The 24,840-nt window shown below is 40.6% G+C and overlaps 1 protein-coding gene across 1 annotated transcript in view; it reads right to left on the minus strand.

Moving 5' to 3' along the window:
• Positions 1-24,840, minus strand: part of LOC117561282 (zeta-sarcoglycan) — a 488,658-nt gene that overhangs the window by 190,512 nt on the left and 273,306 nt on the right. Inside the window, exon 3 of the mRNA XM_034238581.1 lies at positions 176-277. Coding sequence (XP_034094472.1) covers positions 176-277 — 102 coding nt within the window. The remainder of the gene's footprint in view (positions 1-175; positions 278-24,840) is intronic.

A 24,840-nucleotide genomic window follows, 5' to 3' on the forward strand; every position in this document is an offset into this window, starting at 1 on the left:
AAAGGAGAAGCAGGCAGCTTGAAAACATAATGCTGTCGCCACCTTGGAGGTATACATATATGAAAGCAGTTTAACCTGAACAGATTGAACTGATTGCAGGATGACTCAAATCTATTAAAATCTCACTGTGAATAGTCAAACAATGCATGTGTTTTTTTTCTACGACTAATCTTACCCTGCGAGACTGGATCTCTTTGACGTATAGAGGCAATAAGAATTCGGACACTCCCTCCAGTCTGACACCTTCCTTGGTCACCTGCAGATTCCCCATTCCTTCCTAAAAGACACATCAACATCGAGAGAGAGACAGAGAGAAATTCAGTGGTTATTCAGAAAACTAATTACAAATCAAAATAATAATGTATTATTATATTTGCCGACACAGCTGTCTTATCTCGTCAGAGACAATCACACAATTTGCTGCGCTCAACTTCATTCTCATTAGTTTTATATTATTCATAATTATAAATGTTATCATTTTATACTACTTAATCATTATAATAAATACAGTAACTGATGACCGAAGAGCAGTCGTAAGACACAATTGCTTAATCAGTTATTCATACACCTGCATTTCGAGGTTGAAAAGACTTAAAAAGACTAAGACGTTTCTTAACTGTTTTTTATTTCTAATCAGGTTTTTGTATGGATTTTCAAATATCTTCCCCTGAGCTGATTTTTCTACGTGGAAAAACAAATCTTTTGGAGTGTTTATACAACTTTTACTTTCATGTATCATGAAGACAGATCCTTAACCCAAGGGTGTATACATGTGTACCTGTTATTATCACATCACATGCTATTTAGCAGGCCCAGCTCACCCTGTCTAATTTATTCATTTTGAATGGATGGGTGGAGGTCGACAGTCCCTTACAGCTCTGTATCGTTTCACAGACACTACAACTGCAAACCATCATCGCTATCTGAGTTTGAAGCCAATTATAAAGAGTGAACAATAATAAAGAGACCAAGTTGTCAAACCTAAACCCATCAGAGTGTGTAGAGTACACACTTGGCTTTACTTTGAGACACTTCCTTTGGGAACAATTTCACTGCTGGCCTTTCCATTGACATTTAACAAGTATATAAACAAACAATGCAGTTCCTCTTGATTCATCTGCTTTATCTTGCAAATCACCCTGACTAAATATCACCATTCATTTCAGTATTCAGGAGATGTACACTTTTTAATGTCCTGGGTTCAGACAATTTTATAAATGTTCATAGCTTTTAGGGATACCCAGCCGTACTTATTACAAATTAGTCATTGATGAGCAGTGTAATATTGATGAGGGATGGGAATATCATGTATTCACACAGGTCAGTTTAATCCACAGTCAGAATCTGTTTTACAGAGAACATTCTTAAAAGTCTACTTCATGTTTAATGTAAGCATGTTATTATAAATATGCATTCAAGATTAAAGAGTTATTTTCCCTGATAAAACACAAAGGATGGGCAGCAGGAGGGGACATCGGCACACTTTATGTTGTGTTAACTTTGTTGGCAATCCACTACAACATATCACTTCAGAAGCCTTATGGCACACTGTCAAAGCCTCATGGGAGCTATAGTTTTGAAATGCTAACAGAAGTGTTGTACTATCTTTCTAAAAAGACATGGGTGCTGAAGTTTTAGCTTACAATGCAGAAAGAAAACCCCAGGAACACGTCTCAGGTTGTCAGAAAAACCGATGAAAGGAACCCCCGCTGAGAAAACCCAGGGAGATATTGAGCAGTGTAGAACAGAGGTTAGCTTTGGAAAGGGGAAGGATTGCACTCTCAGTGGGGAGCCTCTTCAAACAAGGGTCAATGCAATGGAACAAAATTAAACATATACATGTTTAAATGAAAGTACTTCCATCAGAATAATATGGAATGTTGACAGCATAACATGTATCTTCAATATTTAGGCATTTGGGTAACTTTGCAAACACTATTTAGAAGTGATCTTCATTTCCTTATTCAAGACAACAAGAAACCAAAAGTCCAAGGTGTGATGGTGATGACCCAACTTGGTTTATTATCTAACTTACTCTCAGCTTCCTTAGATCATCAAATGGCCCAAAAAGTGTATGCAAAATGTAAATAATGACTCTAGCTCTACATATCCATACATCAGTATTAGACTACGAGCCCTGTAAACACATTTAAGTAATCTTCATTACATAACATTGCCATTTCTGATCATCTGACCATCTCGCTGTGATAAAAGTGGCTTTGTGACGGTTTGTGATCAGCCGTATCCCATTTTATAAATTTCACACGAGTAAATGTCTGAAATATTGGTGTATCAGACTAACATGGTGAGATGGAATCCCTTCCACACAGCCACGCAGGGTATTAGGATAGTGAGGGCCTTTACAGTGAAACGAGGCAGCTACTGACCATTCTGTTCATTTTATTGACAATTTTAACTTTTTTATGGGATCGCAGACATCTTTTCAAGGCAAATGGAGTTTGCCTGAACAAGTCAGGAGTGAAATTGTTTATCTCTAACATATTCAACTGCCTGCGTTATCAATCTGTTCCCTCTGCCAAGGACAAGCGGCAAGAGGAATCAAAACAGGAGAAAGACACAACACATCACGCAGAAAACCCTGAAGAATTATCACTGCACCCGCCTGAGGAATGTTCTGATTATGGGAGACCTATGACACACATGGAGGAGTCTCCACTGCCCGTCACCCCCCCCCCCCTGTCAACACCTTTGAGGATACTCCGTTCACCCTTTCACCCTCGCCCACCCTCCTGGAGATCGTTGAACACACAAAGGAAATACAGAGGGTTGGCACCGATTCCTTCCTGGAGTTCAAAGACCAAACGAAGGCGATACGCATGGCTGGCACCATGTCCTTTACCCCCGCTCCTCAACGACGCCCACCAAAATCACTGCAGAGACGCGCACCATCTCCCCCGTCCTCATCACCGCGCCTACGTCAACCACCTCCCCCCCTTGGCAGCATGTCCTCTACCCCCGCACCATCTCCCACGTCTCCATCACCGTACCTACGTCGACCACCTCCCCTCCCTTCGAGGGGGCATCTGCAGTCTCCGAAGCCTGATAAGGATGTGTGTGTACAAAACACAACAAACTTTTACTGATATGTGATGGGTCCAGGCTCAAGGGCGTATGGCACTCTCAACTCTTTCCAGGACATGTCGGGGCCCTGCCTGCCAGTAGCTTTGCCGATATCTGTGTTGATAGGTAATAGATTAAGAGCGGTGAATCATAGAAACAGGAAGCGCTCAAACGTTTGTGTGAGTTTATCTAATTTAGCAGTGATTCCATGTCAGCCACAGCTTGTTACAAAAAACATGACTGATAGTGTGTTTAACAAACTTAAACTAGCTTTATTAAATGTCAGGTCTCTGGCAGGAAAAACATTTTTAATCAATGATTTTATCACTGAGCACAATCTGGATTTTATGTTTTTAACAGAAACTTGGATTGAACAAAATAACAGTGCAGCTGTTCTTATCGAATCAACCCCTCCCAACTTTGGTTTTATGAGTCAGGAAAGAATGCATAAGAAAGGGGGTGGAGTTGCTATTCTGTTCAATGATTCCATTCAATGCAGGAAGACATCTTATGGAAACTTTGATTCTTTTGAATATGTGGCCCTTCAGCTGAAATGCTCCTCTCGAGCTCTGTTCCTAAATATCTATAGACCACCCAAATACTGTGCAAGCTTTTTTGATGACTTTACTGAACTGCTGTCTATAGTGTGTATTGACTTTGACCGTCTAGTCATTGTTGGTGATTTTAACATCCATGTTGACAACCCCCAGGACAGAGGGGCTAAATAACTGTTTTGTGTTCTTGATAGCTATGGACTGACTCAGCATGTGACGGAGCCCACGCACAATAAGGGGCACACTCTGGACTTAATTATCTCAAAGGGTCTGAATATCTCTAAGGTTGTGGTGACTGATGTTGCACTCTCTGACCATTCCTGTGTTTTCTTTGAGAGCTCTATTTCTGTTCACAAAAATGTTCCAAAAGAGGTAACCACAAAGCGATATTTAACTGAAAACACTAGGGAAATGTTTACTCAGAGTTTTTCTTCCACACTTGCCCCTGCTAACATCTCAGTAAATGAGCTAGTAGATCATTTTAATTCAAAAATTAAAAATGTTATAGATGCCATTGCTCCAACTAAGGTAAAGGAAGTGTCTGGCAAGAAAATATCTCCATGGAGAAAGGCCATGACCGTGAAAACAGAAAAAAGAGAATGTCGAAAAGCTGAACGCAGGTGGCGAAAAACAAATCTCCAGGTTCACTTTGAAATCTATAAAGAGAGACTTGGCCTTTATAATTTGGAATTGAAAAACGCACGACAATCGTTCTTCTCTGACATCAATACCAAAAACAAAAACAACGCACGTGCCTTGTTTGCTACCGTCGACAGACTAACTAACCCCCCAGTGTCAGTAGCCTCTGAATTTCTATCCACCAGGGCGTGCAATGATTTTGCCTCCTTTTTCACTGACAAAATTCAGAAAATCAGACAAGCAGTCAGTGCCTCTGCATCAGGAACAGCAAATGTGTTGTCCCTATCTCCACTTAACATAAATTCAGACATCATGACACAATTCCATCAGATTAATGATAAAAACCTAGAGGACATTATTCAACTTCTGAAATCCTCCTCTTGCTGCCTTGATATTATTCCAACAGGATTTTTTAAAGATGTTTTGCCTTGCATGGCCTTAGATCTACTTCATATAGTAAACAAATCTCTTCACTCAGGTATTTTTCCACAGGCCCTGAAAACTGCAGTCATTAAACCGCTCTTAAAAAATAATAATCTAGATGCTTCAGTAATGAACAATTACAGGCCCATATCAAACCTCCCATTTCTAGGTAAAATCATTGAAAAAGTTGTTTTTCAACAGTTGAGTAATTTCTTGCATTTAAATAACTGTTTCGATGTGTTCCAGTCAGGCTTCCGTCCAAACCACAGCACTGAGACTGCTCTTGTAAAGGTCTTTAATGACATCCACTTAAACACAGACAGTGGCAGAACTTCAGTGTTAGTATTATTAGATCTCAGTGCTGCGTTTGACACTGTTGACCACAGCATATTACTAGACCGACTGGAAAACTGGGTGGGACTTTCGGAAACAGTTCTAAATTGGTTTGAATCCTACTTAAAGGACAGAAACAACTTTGTTTCTATAGGTAAATACACATCTGAGTTGACAAATATGACATGTGGGGTTCCTCAAGGCTCCATCTTGGGGCCTCTTCTCTTTAACATCTACATGCTACCACTGGCTCAGATAATGAAAAACAACAAAATAAGTTACCATAGCTATGCAGATGACACACACATTTACGTAACAATTTCACCAGGAGACTATGCTCCAATTCAAACACTGAGTACTGTAAGTGCATTGAACAAATCAATGACTGGATGTGTCAGAACTTTCTCCAATTAAACAAAGATAAAACTGAGGTAATGGTTTTTGGAGCCAAGTCAGAACGTATACAAGTTAGCGCTGAGCTTCAGTGTGCAATGTTCAAAACAACAGATAAAGCCAGAAATCTAGGTGTAGTCATGGACTCTGACCTGAGTTTCAACAGTCACATTAAAACTGTTACTAAATCAGCCTACTATCACCTAAATAATATATCTAGGATTAAAAGACTAATGTCACAGCAGGATTTGGAAAAACTTGTCCATGCTTTTATCTTCAGTAGACTCGACTACTGCAATGGTGTCTTCACAGGTCTCACTAAAAAATCTATTAGGAAGCTGCAGCTGATTCAGAACGCTGCTGCTCGAGTCCTCACTAACACTAAGAAAGTGGATCACATCACTCCTGTTCTGAAGTCTTTACACTGGCTTCCTGTGTGTCAAAGAATAGATTTCAAAATACTGCTGCTGGTTTATAAAGCACTGAATGGTTTAGGCCCAAAATACATTTCTGACCTCCTGCTAAATTATGAACCATCCAGATCTCTCAGGTCTTCAGGGACTGGTCAGCTTTCTGTCCCCAGAGTCAGAACTAAACATGGTAAAGCAGCGTTCAGTTATTATGCTCCAAATATCTGGAACAAACTCCCAGAAACCTGCAGGTCCGCTGCAACTCTGACTACTTTTAAATCCAGGCTGAAGACTTTTCTTTTTGTCGCTGCTTTTAATTGAACTATTCATATCTTAGACTGCACTGTAACTTTTATCCATGTATTTTTTCTTTTAATGTTTAATTGACTGCACTGTAATTTTTCTTTTAATGTTTATTTTATTAGCTTTTCTTTTTAATGACTGATTTTAAATGCCATTTTCTTAATCTCTTTCATTTTTTGTAAAGCACTTTGAATTGCCTTGTGTTGAAAAGTGCTATATAAATAAACTTGCCTTGCCTTGCCTTGCCATGCCTTGCCTTGCCTTACTGTTCCATGTGAAATCAGTGCTTAGGAGAGTGACTGTGGAGGAAGCGTAACAGTGCTACAGCGGCCTTGGTCATGTGCTTGGTTAGAGTTTGTTCAGACTTATTGGTAGTAGGGCTGCACGATTTTGGAAAAAAATCTAATTGCGATTTCTCTTACAAATATCGCGATTGCGATTCGAATTGCAATATTTGTTTTTAAGCTACCCAACGGAAGTTTATTGTAAAATGCGGCCATAACTCCGGCTAGGAAGGTCGTATCAACGTGCTCCCGTCTCTAGCACCCTCGCAGCCCGAGCTACGAGTGAAATAACTAAACTTACATGAAACTTCCGTTGGGTTGCTTTAAAGTCAAGCTTCAGTTTAAGATTCACCCTGTCATAGAAACATGTGATGGAGCATTACTAACCTGACTCAGATGGTTGGTTTCACCAAACCATCTAGGAAAGCTCCATTGGAAGCTATTTGGAAAGGGCAGGCACTTTCAAAAGCACTTGTCAGGTGATTGGATCAATCTGTCTATCACCTTCTATCATGGGCTACTTCTGATTGATTAACAATGGCTGGTGCATGTGGAGCACAGCACTTCTGATTGGTGTGGATGACTGACACACAATAAACAAATAAAAAAATTGTTAAAAAAAAAAAAAAAAAGTTAAACAAAATCACAGGCTTTGCGATTTGATAATCGCATCATTTCAAATCGCGATTTCAATTTAAAATCGATTAATCGTTCAGCCCTAATTGGTAGTGTGGTAGGTTTCATGGTCTGTTTTTATTTTATTGCAGCAGAAGTTGAAACTTTTATAGAAACTGATATATCATTGCCTTGTTTGTATAAATAGCCCAGTGTATAAGAGATCAACTGTAACCACCAACAGAAAGGAGTTGGATTATTAACATTTAATGAAAAAGGAAGTTTCAATTTACAAAAAAGAAAGCAATAAACAATCTAACAATGTTGGTATAAATGCCACGTGGCAGCTTGTGGCAACACTTTCTTCTTAGCGTTTTGTTTTTAATTATTGAGATATTAATAACAACCCATGACAGGAACCGTCCTGGTTTTAAGTAGTTTCAGGCTTGAGAAGTTTTTACTACTGTGGGATAATGTTATTTTCCTCACAAAACAATGTGGATTAAAGCGATTCAGAGTAACTCTCCCACAGAATGTATTGCTTGATGACAACAAATTGGTCTTGCATCCCTGGTTCCCAGCTTTCTTTTCATGTTCATCAATATCGATGAAACTGTCCGTGAAGACAGGAATTCTCTTCTGAGTTCGGCAGTGGATTATCAATAATTGTTGGGTGCAAACCAACAAAGCCTTCTAAATTAGAAATGTTCTCATGACAAAAGAGAGAGAAAAGAGACAGGGAGCCAAAGGAATTGGGAGGATAAGACCATGAGATGAACAGAAGAGGAAATGGAAGAGAAGGAAACAAGTTAAGCTGGGGAAATTCAAAACTTGAAAATTAGTAAAATGCAACCTAACAATGGGTACACTTAACTCCCCTTCTGTCTCTATTTTCAAAGAATGTATTGCATTGCATTTTATTCTACTTTTTCGAGAAATGTTATGTTAAAGTCCTTTTAAAAAAAGTCCATATTTTGAATTGTGTATGTATGCATTTAAAGGTCCTGTTTCTTTATGAATATGGATCTTTAGATTCATTACTTATCTTGTTTTGTTATTTGTGTGTGTACATTTCAGTAGCAAAATATATATGGCTATTTACTGTATATAAAGGTGTGCATCTGGCCTACATAAAAGAGCAATACATTTGCTGACCGTATCACATGATGTGTTGGTCATGATATTGAATAATTCATCCCCTGCTTTCAAGAGAACAATGCATAAGAAAATAATCATAATTATTTGTTTATATTACTTTATTTGTTTATATTGTGCATTCCTAGTGGATTTGAGTTAGAATGTGTTCAGGCCAGGGTAAACGTTTCCCACATGATCAACATTGATACATTTTATTGCAAAAAGGTGGTGCAATATTGATCAAATTACATGATTTCCACATAAAGGCCAATGCCAACCCCTTATATTGGTCTACTCTATATGTAATCCACTCACATACAAAGTTACAAATAGGCGCATAGCAAAGCGATAAGAGTCTGTCAGATCGATAAGTTAAACCAGCCAGAGGTTTTCAGTGTTGTTTGATCTATAGTCATTACGCTGAATATACAGTGGAGCATAGAGCTCATTCAATAAGCAATAACACAACAGGCCCGTGGAATGACAAACTCACTCCCTGAAAAACACACACATATATTACAATACATACAACACACACACACACACACACACACACACACACACACACACACACACACATTCATATATAAAAACACGTACAGTGAGAATCACATACACATAATTACATATTCCCAATCACCACGTTTCCTACAATGCATATCCTCCCTTTCTCAGTCTCACTCTCTGTCTCTCACTTCAAAAACATGAAGACGATGATGTTAAATTAATCAGGGGGGTTTATTCCACCTCTCTGCTCCACTGTCAAACACAGAAGCCACATTCTGATTGAACATGACAGCCCTCCCTCTTTCTCTGTATCTCACACACTACTCGTCTGTTTGTTTTATTGTCAAACCAGTATGCATGGTTGGCATGAATTGTACAAGAGAACAATATTGCCGAAGCTTAGAATACAATGGGAATTCATCAACAAACAGAAGAAAATGACTAAATCTTTTTTCTCATTGTTCAGCCCTTTCTCTTCCTTTCTGAATCTGTTTGTCAAAGGTTTTCTTTGTCCTACTTTTCTCCATCCCTCTCTTCATCTGTCTCTAACAGATTTGTTCTAACTTTAGTTATATGCATTTAAGGTTAGAATAAGTCATTGTGCTTTATGCTGTAAAACAGTGTTTCTCAAACTTTTTCATACCAAGGACCACTTAACCAATAAAAAAACACTCGCGGACCACCTAACTCCACAAATATCCCAAAACACATCGTTTTTTACAGATCGCCTGAAAATGGTACAAACAAGTGGCCACATGTGTGATGAAGGTGTTGTGCTGGGCTATATCATGCAATCGAAAGTGAAACTTAAGCTCACTCCATTGCGGAGATATTCCCGCGAGAGTGCGGAAAACTTAAATGTATTTATTTATTTCAAATGTGAAATGTTACCAATATACTCACGGACCACTAGGGGGCGCTCATGGACCACCAGTGGTCCGCGGACCACACTTTGAGAAGCACTGCCGGAGTGTAAAAAAAAATTGATATAAGACTTGATATGTCCCTTTAGTGTGTGGATTGGAAAATATGTAAACCAAATGATGTTAACCTATGAATATACATTACACAAATACATATAGATTCCCTCTTTTTAATTATGATTGTAAGTTTGTTTTACATTGTTAATTTATTTTCTGTGAAAGCATCTCAGCAGTGATTTTATTTATTATTTATGCTTCTTGAGATCTAACAAATATTGATTTCCGTTCTTGCATCACAGATTACTCTATCTCTTTCCAGTATATTCCCATTTAAACGTCAGCATATGTTTTAATCGTACTAAGCTCAAGGGTTTACCTCGCTGCAGCCAAGTGGGCTTTTGGTCGGCCCAACCGCTTTTAGTTTTTGTCCAGGGACTGTCTGTCTAACCTCATTTTATGTATTTTAAAGACTGCTTGAGGTTGGCTTGTTTTGGTTATATGATTTGGTAAGAATATAAGACAAATATATATAAATGATACAGTATATACTGTACATTGTAAGCAACAGCTGATATATTTCAAAATGGCCCTATAACAGGCAACATAACATCTGTTGGTGCTCCCACCATGTAAAGTCAAATATTTACTGATGGATACAGTTAGTGTATAATCTTAATCAACATCTTAATATGCATCCTCTTGAATCTAGTGGTTCATTTGAGGAATTAGGCATATCACTCTGAAAAACTCATAATTCAAGATCCTCATTTTACTATTTTGTAGCATTTAATTCAGAAATGTTGCAGCTACGGTGGTACATACTAAAGTGCACTTAAACGATGAGACAATCCTGAGCCTTACTTACAGTAAGTTAGCAAATTATTTTTTTGCACGGCTACTCACATAATGCTTTATATTTATCTTTAAACTCAAATGACATTCCTCTATATTTTTCTATTTATCTGTGTTATTGTGTTGCACTGTTGGAGAAGCCTGTGACCTAAGATTCGCATCGGCATAACTACACTGTAGCTATGTTCGTATGACAAAATAAAGAACCCTGAACCTTGAACCTTCTTGTGTGGAAGTCAATGACTGAACCAGCAGGCTGAAAGCTGGTGACTCCACATAGTGAAATCCTAAAAGGCCCATTTCTAGATATAGCCATCTAAAGTCTTAAAAACGATGTCAGCAGCTTAAAAAAGGGTTAATTCTCTAATGATATTAAGGGAGAAAAACAACACTAGCAAGGCTGTCTAGTAGTGAACAATACGCTTAATAATTTAGACATAATGCTTAACTGAGCAGCATTTTGATTATACACCAACCATGTGACTATGAATCAAATACAGGTTGGTAGCAAAAATCCTTTGCTGAATTTCCAGGCAGATTATGAACAGACTGACCGCATTATCGGTTCCTTGACATTATCTATTGGTGTGCCTCAGGGATCAGTCATAGGATATACTGTATAATTATTCGTCAGCAATTGTTTGGAAATGTCAAGGTTAAAATTGTGAATTATACAAAAAATATTACTTTTATGCTGGTGATACTCTTAATTACATTTCTGCTCACACACACTCTTCCTCATTTCCTGGCCCTTGTCACTTTCAACATTCTAGTTTGGCTTCATTAGCTGCTGAGAAAATAACTTTTGATAATAAAGCAAAATAAACAAATATAAACAATCAACATAATTGCTGGGGGGTATACTACGAAGCAGGATTTTCGCTTAGCCGGCTAAATTCAGGGGAAACTCCGGCTTTCCGGTCCTACGAAGCTGGTTCTCTTTTTAGCAGGCTAGATCTCCATGGTAACTTATGTTTAGCGGCTAACCTGGTCGGGACCAGGTTAGGTTGCAGGCTAAGAGCTCAACTCAGTGAAAGCACTGCCTGCTGACCAATCAGAGCTCAGTGTGCGGAGTTTAAAGCGATCAAGTCATATTACAGGAGAAAGGAAATACAGAAAAGCTGCCGTCGCAGGAAAGACGGCCGGCAAAAATCACCGACTGTGTGAACGTGAACATTAATAGAATATCACCTCCCATCTTCAGAGCAATCTGACTATTATAACATTAGCGTTAAGAACACTTACCACATATCTACCACAACATAAGTAACCGGATCAGAGTAACATTAAGTACAGTCCGCGGCATATCACTTCATAATGTATCATATATTTTCTTATCTGAGTCAGCTGAGCCGTATCTGGCCGTGCAACACTCACAGTGTCACATAGGCCTACTGTATACAGAAGTATTATTTTAAGCAACACATTAAGTTGACGAAACACTCGAGACAAATGTAATTAAAGTCAAATCATGTTTTAGACGGGGCAGTGATACCATAAACCTGTTAATATACGCATTCAAACACTTTTTCTTTTGCCAGCTGTATTCACCTTGCAGGTGCAGCTATGTGGCTTTTATCCTGGATAAAGTGTTTAAGTCATGGATGTTTAAAGTTTAACTTCTTCATTTTTGACTAGTATTAAAGTTCACTTTTCATTCAGGAAGTATGACGCTGCGCTGTCAGTACGCTTCTCCATGTTTGTGATTGGTCGAATGCTCCAAATACCACCCCTTTCATGTGAACGCGCACCTAACTAGATAGGACACGGCTGGCTTGAGCGATCCACTTGATAACCAGCGTCGTAGTACAGTTTAGCGAGAGCGCGTATGTTTTGGATTAGGCCAACCGGCTAACTCAAACATATCCAGGTTAGGTTGCACCAGCTTCGTAGTATAGGCCCCTGGTGAATCAGTAATTGGCAACATTAATGACAACACATAATCATCTTTTCTGCAACAATGAAATGGGCCTAATTGCTATACAATCTGCAAGTGCATGTTTGCCAAAGAAAAAGAAAAAAACTACCAGCTCAATGATAATGACACACACACAGACACACACATACACACACAGACACATATACAAACACATATACAAACACACAAACCAACATTTCAGATTTCCCAGCTGTGGGACAACTAGAAGATTTTGGAAAGAGGATTGATTATTTTCAACCCCCTTCTTTTCCTTTTTTGTATGCAAGCAAACTCAGTCAGACCTGTGTTTTAATTGAAATTAAATATAAAGGAAAACCCTTTCTCATGTAGGAACAAACAAAATGCACCTGAGAAAAAAAAAAAAAGGTAATGCACGCAGTAACACATACACACTCAAACAATGTGTAGAAGACCAACAGAGGCCTGTTGTAGAAACTGCAAAAATCTATAGAACTAACTAATTGACTGGCACAACTTCCACGCAACCTAAGCTATGGACCATGCTCCTTTTCTCCATTGGTGGTAGTCTTTTTTTTCTTCCCCCCCTTATTTCATCCTAACTCAGTCGCCCACATTTCTTGGCCCATAGTGAAAAGCACCTGAGGAGGTTTTCAGAATCAATAAGCCCTTACAAGAAATACTACCACAGATGAAAACTCCTTTTGATAGATCACATGTACGCACACACTTTCTTGACACCGCATTAGCTGTGGTTTAGAATAATGAAGTGTCTTCTTGTGATAAAACGAACACTTCAACATCAAATCATTGATTTTAAAATATTACTTTGGGTTTATAGGCAGGGCATGGAAGTGTGCACTCAACTGTAGCTGCACTGTAATTGTATAGATTGATTGTTATTCAAATCTATTTTATTAGCTATTTTATTTGTATTTCCTTTTGTCTTTTACGGAGCCCAGGGGGGTATACTACGAAGCAGGATTTCCGCTTAGCCGGCTAAATTCAGGGAAAACTCCTGCTTTCCGGTCCTACGAAGCTGGTTCTCTTTTTAGCAGGCAAGATCTCCATGGTAACTTATGCTTAGCGGCTAACCTGGTCGGGACCAGGTTAGGTTGCAGGCTAAGAGCTCAACTCAGTGAAAGCACTGCCTGCTGACCAATCAGAGCTCAGTGTGTGGAGTTTAAAGCGATCAAGTCATATTACAGGAGAAAGGAAATACAGAAAAGCTGCCGTCGCAGGAAAGACGGCCGGCAAAAATCACCTACTGTGTGAACGTGAACATTAATAGAATATCACCTCCCATCTTCAGAGCAATCTGACTATTATAACATTAGCGTTAAGAACACTTACCACATATCTACCACAACATAAGTAACCGGATCAGAGTAACATTAAGTACAGTCCGCGGCATATCACTTCATAATGTATCATATATCTCCTTATCTGAGTCAGCTGAGCCGTATCTGGCCGTGCAACACTCACAGTGTCACATAGGCCTACTGTATGCAGAAGTATTATTTTAAGCAACACATTAAGTTGACGAAACACTCGAGACAAATGTAATTAAAGTCAAATCGTGTTTTAGACGGGGCAGTGATATCATAAACCTGTTAATGTACGCATTCAAACACTTTTTCTTTTGCCAGCTGTATTCACCTTGCAGGTGCAGACTATGTGGCTTTTATCCTGGATAAAGTGTTTAAGTCATGGATGTTTAAAGTTTAACTTCTTCATTTTTGACTAGTATTAAAGTTCACTTTTCATTACCACCCCTTTCATGTGAACGCGCACCTAACTAGATAGTAAACGGCTGGCTTGAGCGATCCACTTGATAACCAGCGTCGTAGTACAGTTTAGCGAGAGCGCGTATGTTTTGGATTAGGCCAACCGGCTAACTCAAACATATCCAGGTTAGGTTGAACCAGCTTCGTAGTATAGGCCCCTGGAGTACGGAGCCCTGGAGGGTTCATAGAGAGAAAAATAAATAAAACGTGGCCACGTTTTACTTTCTCGTTCGCACGAGATACCTTCTCGTGCGCACGCTTTAGTAACTTGTGCGCACGAGTTACTAAAGCGTGCGCACGAGTTACTAAAGCGTGCGCACGAGTTACTAAAGCGTGCGCACGAGTTAATAAAGCGTGCGCACGAGTTAATAAAGCGTGCGCACGAGTTAATAAAGCGTGCGCACGAGTTAATAAAGCGTGGCCTCGTTTTGTGTGTGTGTGTGTGTGGGGGGGGGGGGGGGCATTTGTTTATGATAGTATCGTTCGTTCCGGTGCACTCCGGCAGGACTATAGCACATCGAGATTAAGATTAAACACATTTCTTTCACTTGGGAATACACTTAACTATGGAGAACCAGATTTGTGTAAAGTACTGTTCGTGGTAATTTGAAAACAAATGCCGGTGGTGTCGGACACACACGAACACGCACACAGAGCGGAGCTGAGCACACACACACATCATGCGCCCCGGTGACAGGACATCTCCTTCATAAAGCGAGGGGGAATACTCTGGTAGTTCGATGTGTGTATAGGTGTGTGTGGTTAAACGCAGCAGCCTCGATCTCTATTGAGCTGTTCTAATGAAGGGAAACGCAGTGAAGTAAACAGTAAAAGGCACAGCTCTTTGCAGCTGGTACTGCTCTTCTCAGATTCTGCTGGGTTACACGTTACTGCCTCCAGTGCCCTGTACGACGAAGCCAGTTCAACAGACCCTGGACCTGGATATGTTCGATTTACCCGGCTTAACTAACCCTAACAAACGCGATGTCGATAAGCGGTCCGACGAAGCTGGTTATCAACTCAGTAAATCAACCAGGGTTTCTCCGTCCGGCTGAGAGCGCGTTCACGTGAAAGGGATGGGGTTAGCAACATTTGACCAATCACAAACATGGAGACGCGTGCTGACAGCGCAGCGTCATACTTCATGAATGAATAGTGTAAATAGCAAATCCTGCTTCTTAGTACAGGCCACTGGTGCCGCAGAGATTTCATAAAGTGAAGGAGGTTTTCCTTCTATAAAACAGCTGTGGGCAGCAGATAGGCCTACTGTGAGTCACGGACAGGAATCCCTCAATTTAAATAAAAGGAGGCCACGCTTTATTAACTCGTGCGCACGCTTTAGTAACTCGTGTGAACGAGAATGTAAAACGTGGCCACGTTTTATTTATTTTTCTCTCAATGAACCCTCCAGGGCTCCGTAGTCTTTTGATATTATTGTGTTTCAATGTATGGCTTAATGTTGAAAGGTGCTAAACAAATAACCTAAAAAATAAACTAGACTTGCTTTGCTATATGAATGGTTGTCAATATGTTAAAGACTGGTCCAGCTCTTATTGGTTCAAAAATAAACAGGAATGCATTCATGAAAGCAACATGGACTTCACATCCTAAACAAAGTAAATAGCTTTTGGTTTGTGGTGTTTCAATTATTGCAAACCTATTATTTGTGAAACAAGCAAGATTATTTATTTATAATAGTAAAATCAACAGATTATGACCGAGAATTGACATGTGCTACAAACAGCAGTATGGGGATTGAAATACCATTTATACCGTGTCCACAGCACATCTTATGTAGCTCAATCACATCTAGACTGTACAGCTTAATGCCAGCCATAAAAAGGTGTGTGATTTTTTTATGTGCAAGGTCATAGTGTGTGAGTGGGTGAACATCCTCTTTGATGCGGTATTGTCGAGGTGATGATGGATTCCCTCATCATGGAGGGGTGAACTGGGAAACTGTCCCATTAGGTGAGAGCATACCACATGCAAGGTTATACAAACAGAACAACCATATGGACCACCATGACTTCTACGTGTCCTGACACACATAAATAGATATTATATAGATACACAATACACCCATGTATACCTGTGGTGATGGATAGGCCGGGAAAGTATTTTGCAGGCATTTCTAATATTCAGGACTGTTGTAATTTTTCACGCAACCTTTTATGTCAGCCAGCAGACCCAGACACAAAAGAGAGAGGATGAAGAGTAGTGTCACCTTTGCCTTTAGGAAAACAGGCAAGGGAAGCGCTGAAGGGATGCACACATTAGAAAAAAAGTCTGCAAGTGCTTTTTTGTCGTCCTTTGCTTTCTTGACCATTAGGAAACACTTCTGTGTAAAGGGGTCAGAGTTAAAACAACGACTTAGGGTGGCCTTGTTTATATTATGTTAAATTAGTAATTGCATGTTTATCAAATGTAAACAACCCTCCAACCAATCACACCTTCTGAAATTAAATGTGGTATAGGTCAAAATTACAAACCTAGGACAAAATGTATAAAACACTTAACAAACCTTCTCAATATGATTTGCTCTTTCTTCGATTACCTTTAGCACAGTTATACTGTATATCATGATACAAGCTCTATCTTGAAATGTTTGCTATATCATTCACCATCCAGTATGTCATTTGATATATGTAGGATATGGAGTGACTTTAATTTAATCAATCTGGAAAGTTCAACCCCATATTGCAAGTCCCCAAAATCCATTTTAGAGGCAACCACCTTATTGAAAATATTGACTGCTTCACAGAAGGCAGTTTGCTCAGAAAGTAAAGCTACCTTAACAGCTCCCTCAGGCTGAATGCCAACAGCCAGTGTGTATAGCTCTCTCCTCCCTGCTTTCACCACACTTCTTATCTTCCACCTTGCTCTTTCCTCAAATTGCAAAACTTCCCGGATCTTCTGGTGCTTTAGCATGGCACTGGCGCTGCCACATTTGGATTAAGGGATCAATTTACCCTGTTAAACCATGTTTAAAATGAAGGCAAGTTGTCACGATCACAGGTACAGATCAGAACCCAATAGCACGACTCAGATACAACCAGTGTATAGCAATGTTCAGTTTATTCAGGTCAGGGACAGGCAGGGTCAAAACCAGTAAACCCGTCAGACAGGCAACCAAAACCAGACAGGGAGCAGGCAGGAACTCGAGATCCGTAAACAGGCAGGCAGGGATCAAAAACCGGGCAGGACAAAAATCTAGGCTAGAGCACAACACTCACTGGAGAGCTTGGCGGAAACGACAAGACAATCTGGCAAAGGACAAGTGATAGTGAGGTGGTATAAATACTGTGGAGTGATGAGGGAATGAGTAACAGGTGAGGGGAAGGGCTGGGGAGACCAGGTGAGGGAAATGAGCTGATTACAAGGGCCTGGAGGAAGGTGGGATCTGAAATGACAGGAGAGTTTAGATGAGCCACCAAACAAACAATAATAGAAGTGTCTAACTTGTGACACAAGTGTTGTATTCTGTGACATGTAAAGTAATTTCCTGTACCAGAAGTTGAAGGAAAGTACAAATAAATACGTCCAAATTCAGATTAAGCAAGAATAAGTTTATATGTCCACAAATACAGCACAGGTAGATAATTAAATAATAAAAAGGGCCTTTCTTATTAGATACATGCCTTTATTGTTAGTTTCCCCTGGTGTAGGCATTGTTTATATGCACCTATAGATTGTGTTAATTTGCTGTTCCTGCCATTTGCTGTTAATGCAATCTCAGCAGTTCATCCATCTGTTTCACATTAAAACACTTCCAGCAGGTAGCCACATTAGAATTCCTTCACCTCCATTTAATGGCCTTTTTTGTGAAACATCAACAGAAAGTTTTCAGTTATATTAACTGAAGCTTGAAAGTGATCAATATGTCTGTTAAAAAAGAGAAACCTAGCATTGCCTAGCAGTTTTTTCCTTCCACGTGTTCACAAATGTGTTATCCCTCATTTTGTATTGTATTGTTTGGAACAGCAGTTTGATAAGACTAGCAATGGCTTAATAAAAAAAGGCAATGGGCAAAAGCAGAGAAGACAGGTGTATTGACAATGGCAGAAACTTGAAGAAATTGTCTGCAACAATAAAATTGCAATAACAAAGACTAGTCGCAAAGACCACCAACAGCAGTCTATTGACCTGATGTGATCACAGACTGCTGTTGAAAATAAGATAACTTAAGGTAGACATCTCATCAAGATGACTGACAAGATGTGGAGTGAGAACTTCACCAACAGAAAGGGAACAGAGAAGGACTACCAGCATATTTCTTGCATAGAGTATATATCTGCCTTTCATAGCTTCAAGTATAGTTTGAGTAGTCAAGAAACCTGATTCATCTGTACTCACCAAAAACAACTTTCTGACTGGGACCTCGAGTTTCTTTTACTAGAAAATATATTTGTTATCCTTCAGCTCAACTATGTTTCTGTAATGAGCACAACACTGTTCCCAAAGTTAGCATTTGACTGCATAGTGTCTGACCTGTACTAAACATATTCCTTCTATTGATTTGATTAAAGTTGCAACATATTATTAGGGGTTGTATTCTCAATATCTTTGTTGTCTTCCATGTAGAAGTGTCTGAAAGTAGATGTGCTTTTCCTTCAGTGACTTTTCTGTACACATAGAATGTCCTCTGGGTGTCTTTATGAAATGATAGTTGCAAAACAAGACAAATTATTAGATTTGGCTCATTGTTCATGTTATTATTATAAATGACAATAAAGGTGTTACATTTAACTCAATTGAATTGGATTACAGCAGGTCACTGTTCAGCAGCACATACAAGACATAATCAGATTACCATATTGAATAGAAACAGATACAATCGACAGACACAACAAAAGCAACACAACATAAACACCTACACAGCCATTACAAAGGAGAAGACTTGAAAAGAGTGAGCAAGATGGAATATGATATTTAAATCAGCAGGTATTTCCTTTCATCAAATAGGCCTATATGCTTTTTTTGAAATATGAAATAGAGGTTATTACTCTAATGTAAAATGTAAAACATTCAAATCGTATTCTTTATTTCATTTTTACAACAAATACCTAAATGGATTTAAATATTTAGTGGTACTTAAAACTAGCATACCAATTGTTATTAGTTAAATGAAAAAACATATGAATTGACACGGTCATTATCATGGTCTGGGAAAGCTAATTACAAACAATAATTGAGAGGCAGCTTTGTTTTGATCATTATCGATAACCAGTAAAGCATTAACGCATGGATGAAGTTAGCTAGCTAGGAAACCAGACTGCCGCTAAATAATCCAACTTTGCTTCATCCACTTTTGTCACAAAGTAGGGAAGCACATCAAACCCATTGAGGCAACTTTGAACCGTACGGGGGGCTTTATGAGCAAAACAACAATCTCCTCATATGAATTCCTTTACAATGTATGGGACTGTTTTATTTTTTACTTTGGAATAGCAAACCTGATTAGTTGGACCATTTAAATTAGGTGTGAACATGCCCTTAAAGTGTACCTTATGTGTAGAGCTAGAAGGACTAGACAAGATGTTCTCAATGATGCCTCTATTTGTAAGAGGGTTTCAGTATGATGTAGCTACAGGGGAGACACCGAACGATGCGTCAGCTATCCCAACAGGACAGATATTAACCTTACCAAAGTACTGGGCTGTGCTTTGTGTTTGACCGCAGTTGTGCATGAACAGACATCCCTCAGTGTCCGCAGGAGGAGCACACACTTGTCTTGAATGTGCGAGCCGGCACCTGCGTCCCGAATCACCTCTGACTGACAAATGACAGCAAAGATTTCCTTTGCTTCGCTCAGTCCACACACAGTCACACAACATCCCAAAGGAACACATTGACAAGTGCAGTTAACATCACCTTGCTTTCCTCAACAACTGTGTCCCACTTCACCTCTGCAGCCTGAGAGAGTCTGAGTGACAAATGACAGAAAGGGTCTAAAGCCTCTTCACACTTGTGTTTGCCTGCATGCCTCACTGCTGTCACCCTCGCTCTAAAATAGATCTAAAATGCTACATTGTTTGGAAGAGTAAACTAATCCTGCAAGGCCTAGTGGTTAGAACACATTTGTGGAAATAATTATATTGTATTTTAAGATGTCTGTTGGAAATATTCAAGCACTGAAAAGAGTGCAAAGGCATATTATGTTTTGGTAAAGTCTAGATATGTAACTATCACATTTAAAACTGCTTATTTTTCCATCAGAGTACTTCATATATTTAATGTCCTTACCATTAAATATATGGTATGGAAGTTCATTACATTACATTACATTACATTACATTACATTGCATTTAGCTGACGCTTTTGTCCAAAGCGACTTACAATAAGTACATTCGACCAGGAAGACACAACCTTGAAGAAAACAGAATCATATAAGTACATCAGGTTTCATAGAGCCAAACATTTCAAGTGCTACTCAACTGGCTTTAGGTAAGCCAGTCCTTTATTAGTATAAAAGTGCTTCGTTAATAGTTCTAACGCTCGAAGTGGAGTCGAAAGAGATGAGTTTTCAGTTTGCGCCGGAAGATGTGCAAGCTATCTGCCGTCCTGATGTCAATGGGGAGCTCATTCCACCATCTTGGAGCCAGGACAGCAAACCCACGTGTTTTTGCCGATGGGAACTTGGGTCCCCCTCGCAGCGAGGGCGCAGCGAGTCGTTTGGCTGATGCAGAGCGTAGTGCACGCGCTGGGGTGTACGGTTTAACCATGTCCTGGATGTAGGAAGGGCCAGATCCATTCGCAGCATGGTAAGCAAGTACCAGTGTCTTGAAGTGGATTCTAGCAGTTACCGGAAGCCAGTGAAGGGAGCGGAGGAGCGGAGTGGTGTGGGAAAATTTAGGAAGGTTGAAGACCAGACGAGCCGCTGCATTCTGGATGAGCTGCAGAGGTCGGATGGCACATGCAGGTAGACCAGCCAGGAGGGAGTTGCAGTAGTCTAGGCGTGAGATGACGAGAGCCTGGACCAGAACCTGAGTCGCTTTCTGTGTCAGCTGGGGACGTATCTTCCTGATGTTGTAAAGCGTGTATCTGCAGCAACGGGTTGTAGCAGCGATGTTTGCAGTGAAGGACAGGTTGTTATCTAGGGTCACACCCAGATTCCTTGCAGTCTGAGTCGGGGAAACAACTGAGGTGCCGATGTTGATTGTTAGGTCAAGAGTGGGACAATCTTTTCCCGGGAGGTAGAGCAGCTCAATCTTGTCAAGGTTGAGCTTGAGGTGGTGAGCAGACATCCACTGAGAGATGTCAGCTAGACAAGCAGAGATGCGTGCAACGACCTGGGTCTCTGAGCGGGGAAAGGACAGAATTAATTGGGTGTCGTCAGCGTAGCAGTGGTAAGAAAAACCATGCGGGCTAATGACTGATCCGAGCGAGTTTGTGTACAGGGAGAAGAGGAGGGGACCAAGAACAGAGCCCTGAGGGACCCCTGTAGTTAATTGACAAGGGTCGGACTCAGACCCTCTCCAAGTCACCCTGTAGGTACGGTCTTTCAGGTATGAGGTGAGGAGGGAAAGAGCAGAGCCTGAAACTCCATGTTTTTGGAGAGTGCGAAGGAGGATCTGATGATTCACCGTGTTGAATGCAGCAGACAGGTCCAACAGGATGATGACAGAGGAGAGGGATGCAGTTTTGGCAGTGTGCAGTTCCTCCGTGACAGCAATGAGAGCAGTTTCTGTGGAGTGACCTGCCTTGAAACCAGACTGGTGCGGATCCAGAAGGTTGTTCTGATTGAGATAACAGGAGAGTTGTTTAAAGACAGCGCGTTCAAGTGATTTAGACAGGAACGGGAGGAGAGAGACAGGCCTGTAGTTTATAACATCAGACGGGTTGAGAGTGGGTTTCTTTAGGAGAGGGTTTACTCTTGCCTCCTTGAGACTGTTTGGAAAGTGACCAGAAGTTAGAGAAGTGTTGATGAAATGGGTGAGAAACGGTAGAATATCAGGAGCGATAGTCTGAAGGAGGTTTGAAGGGATAGGGTCCAGAGGACAGGTGGTAGGGCGGGCAGAGGTAATGAGGGTAAGAACCTCACTTGGAGAGAGAGGGGAAAAGGAGGTTAGTGTGTTGGTGGAAGGAAGGTCTGGTGACCCAGCGGTGAGTATAGGTGAGTCAGAAAAAGAAGAGCGAATATCATCAACCTTTTTTTCAAAGTGGGTAACAAAGTCGCTTGACAGAAGTGAGGAGGGGGGAGGGGCTTTTGGAGGGTCCAAGAGGGTGGAGAAGATGGAAAATAGTTTTTTAGGATTGGAATAGGAAGATTGGATCTTATCTTGAAAGAAAGTGCTTTTTGCCTGAGAGATCAAAGCAGAGAAAGAGGAGAGGAGAGCCTGATAGGTTAGGAGGTCATCACGGTGTTTGGATTTCCACCGTTTCCGCTCTGCTGCCCTAAGGACGGTTCTATTAGCACGCAGTGCATCATTTAGCCAGGGAGCAGGAGGGGACTGACGAGCCTGCCGAGATGTGAGAGGACAGAGAGAGTCCAGAGAGAGTCCAGAGAGGATGAGAGAGTAGACAGGAGAGTTTCTGCAGCAGAGTTTGGTGGCAGGAGTTGGAACGAGTCAGAGGAAGGGAGGGCTGAGAGCACCGACGAGGCAAAGGTAGAGGGGGAGAGGGAGCGAAGGTTACGGCGGACAAGTGCAGGATGAGAAGAGATTAGTTTGTTATGTTTGGAAAGGGGTAGAGAGAATGAAATGAAGAAGTGATCGGATGTGTGGAGCGGGTTTACAGAGAGGTTAGAAGTAGCGCAGTTCCTTGAGAATATGAGATCAAGGACATTGCCAGCTTTATGAGTCGGTGGGGACGGAGACAGTGAGAAAGCAAAGGCGGTTAACAGAGATGTTAGTTCGTCTATCTTCCCCGTCTGGAGGTTGAAGTCTCCGAGAAGTACAGCGGGAGGACCAGTTTCAGGGATGTGTGAGAGGAGATTATCTAATTCCTCCAAGAAGTCCCCCAAGGCGCCTGGTGGACGGTAGAGAACAACAATGGTTAGCTGTATAGGATGGGTTACTGTGACGGCATGGAATTCAAAGGTGGAAGGAGTGAAATTAGGTAGTTTGAAGAGGGAAAAGCTCCATTTGGGAGAGAGCAGGAGACCAGTGTCACCTCCTCTGCCAGTGGGTCTGGGTGTATGGGAGAAGGAATATGCAGTGGAGAGAGCTGCTGGGGTGGATGTGTTGGATGGAGTAATCCAGGTCTCAGTGAGAGCAAGGAAATCCAGAGACTGCAGGGAGGCGTAGCCAGAGATGAAGTCAGCCTTAGGAACAGCTGACTGGCAATTCCACAGGCCACCAGAAACTAGATGTTGGATCTCAGTGGAGCACGTGGGATAGACAAGAGCAGGCCGGTTATATCGATTAGGAGATACACGGGGCCAATGATAATTGCGAGAAGACACAGGAATGGAGAAAATACACATGATTATAGCATGAGGGGCTAGAAAACTAAAGAAAAGAGAAATAAGACACCAGCTCAATCAGAGTAGGATTTGCCTCCTCTTTGCCACCCTCGTGACTCCCGTAGGACTCCAATGTCTTTGTCAGTCTTACTCCCGTAGGACTCCAATGTCTTCGGCTGTCTGACGCTGAAGCTGACGCTCCAGGAAAGAGCTACCTAAAATGGATGCCTGATTGCTCAGTTCTCACAGCTGTAGGGGCACGCCCCTCTAATTAGTTAACTATCTACAGCTGATGGGCGACAATAGACTGGCCCTGCCTATATTAATGCAGGCTTGAGTGCTGAGACCTGTAAAGCAGGTTTCGCCTGAGCAGATCTGAGATTTAAAATCTCTCAAAAGCGATTTAGCCGTTTAAGCTACAATAACAATTATACAGAGTCGAATAAATGAAACAGAGAAGTCTAATTAAACAAGAATATAACTTACAGTGGTTGCTGCGTCAATAGGTAATGTCGTCACCGGGTCCAGATGCACACATTCATTTAAATAGTTTTTAATACAAATGTCTAAATCATATTTATCTCAAATCAATGCCAATTGTTTTACTCACTGAGAAAATAGTGCTGTGAATGAATCAGTTCAATCAATCAATCAACCAATCAATCAATCAATCAATCAATCAATCAATCAATCAATCAATCAATCAATCAATGTTTATTTATATAGCCCAATATCACAAATGTTACATTTGTCACAGTTTGTACAGAATATCAGTATGACAATACGACAACCTCTGTCCTTAGACCCTCACATCGTACAAAGATCAGTTCCCTGCAGAAAAAGAGCAAGAGTTTGGATGTTCAGTATTTGTGCTGCAAGTGAATATAAGTCAGGAAATAGTGAACGTTTCTCTGTCATAGATCCCTTTCTATTCGCTTCAGTGCTTCCCATCCAAGAAACTGAACAGTGTAAGTTATATTTGATTGAACTTAGCCTCAATACTTAAAGGTCCCATGTCTTGGCCATTTCTACTGATCATATTTCCATTGTTGAGGTCTACTAGAATAGATTTAAATTGTGCAATTTTCCAAAATCACATTGGTTTCTCATACAGCATCTCTGTATAGTATGTGTATTCACTCTCTGTCCTAAACGGCTCGCCGCTACTGCTCGCTGCTGCGAGGAGTGGACAGGTTTCCGGGTCGGCGATACAGCGAGAACAAGCGAAACTCATCCTGAGCACACACAAACACTCACAGCCGAAGTAAAAACAATAAGTGTGGCTTGATATTGAGC

This window comes from Gymnodraco acuticeps, unplaced genomic scaffold (assembly GCF_902827175.1).
Source record: "Gymnodraco acuticeps unplaced genomic scaffold, fGymAcu1.1, whole genome shotgun sequence".
Lineage (NCBI taxonomy): Eukaryota > Metazoa > Chordata > Actinopteri > Perciformes > Bathydraconidae > Gymnodraco > Gymnodraco acuticeps.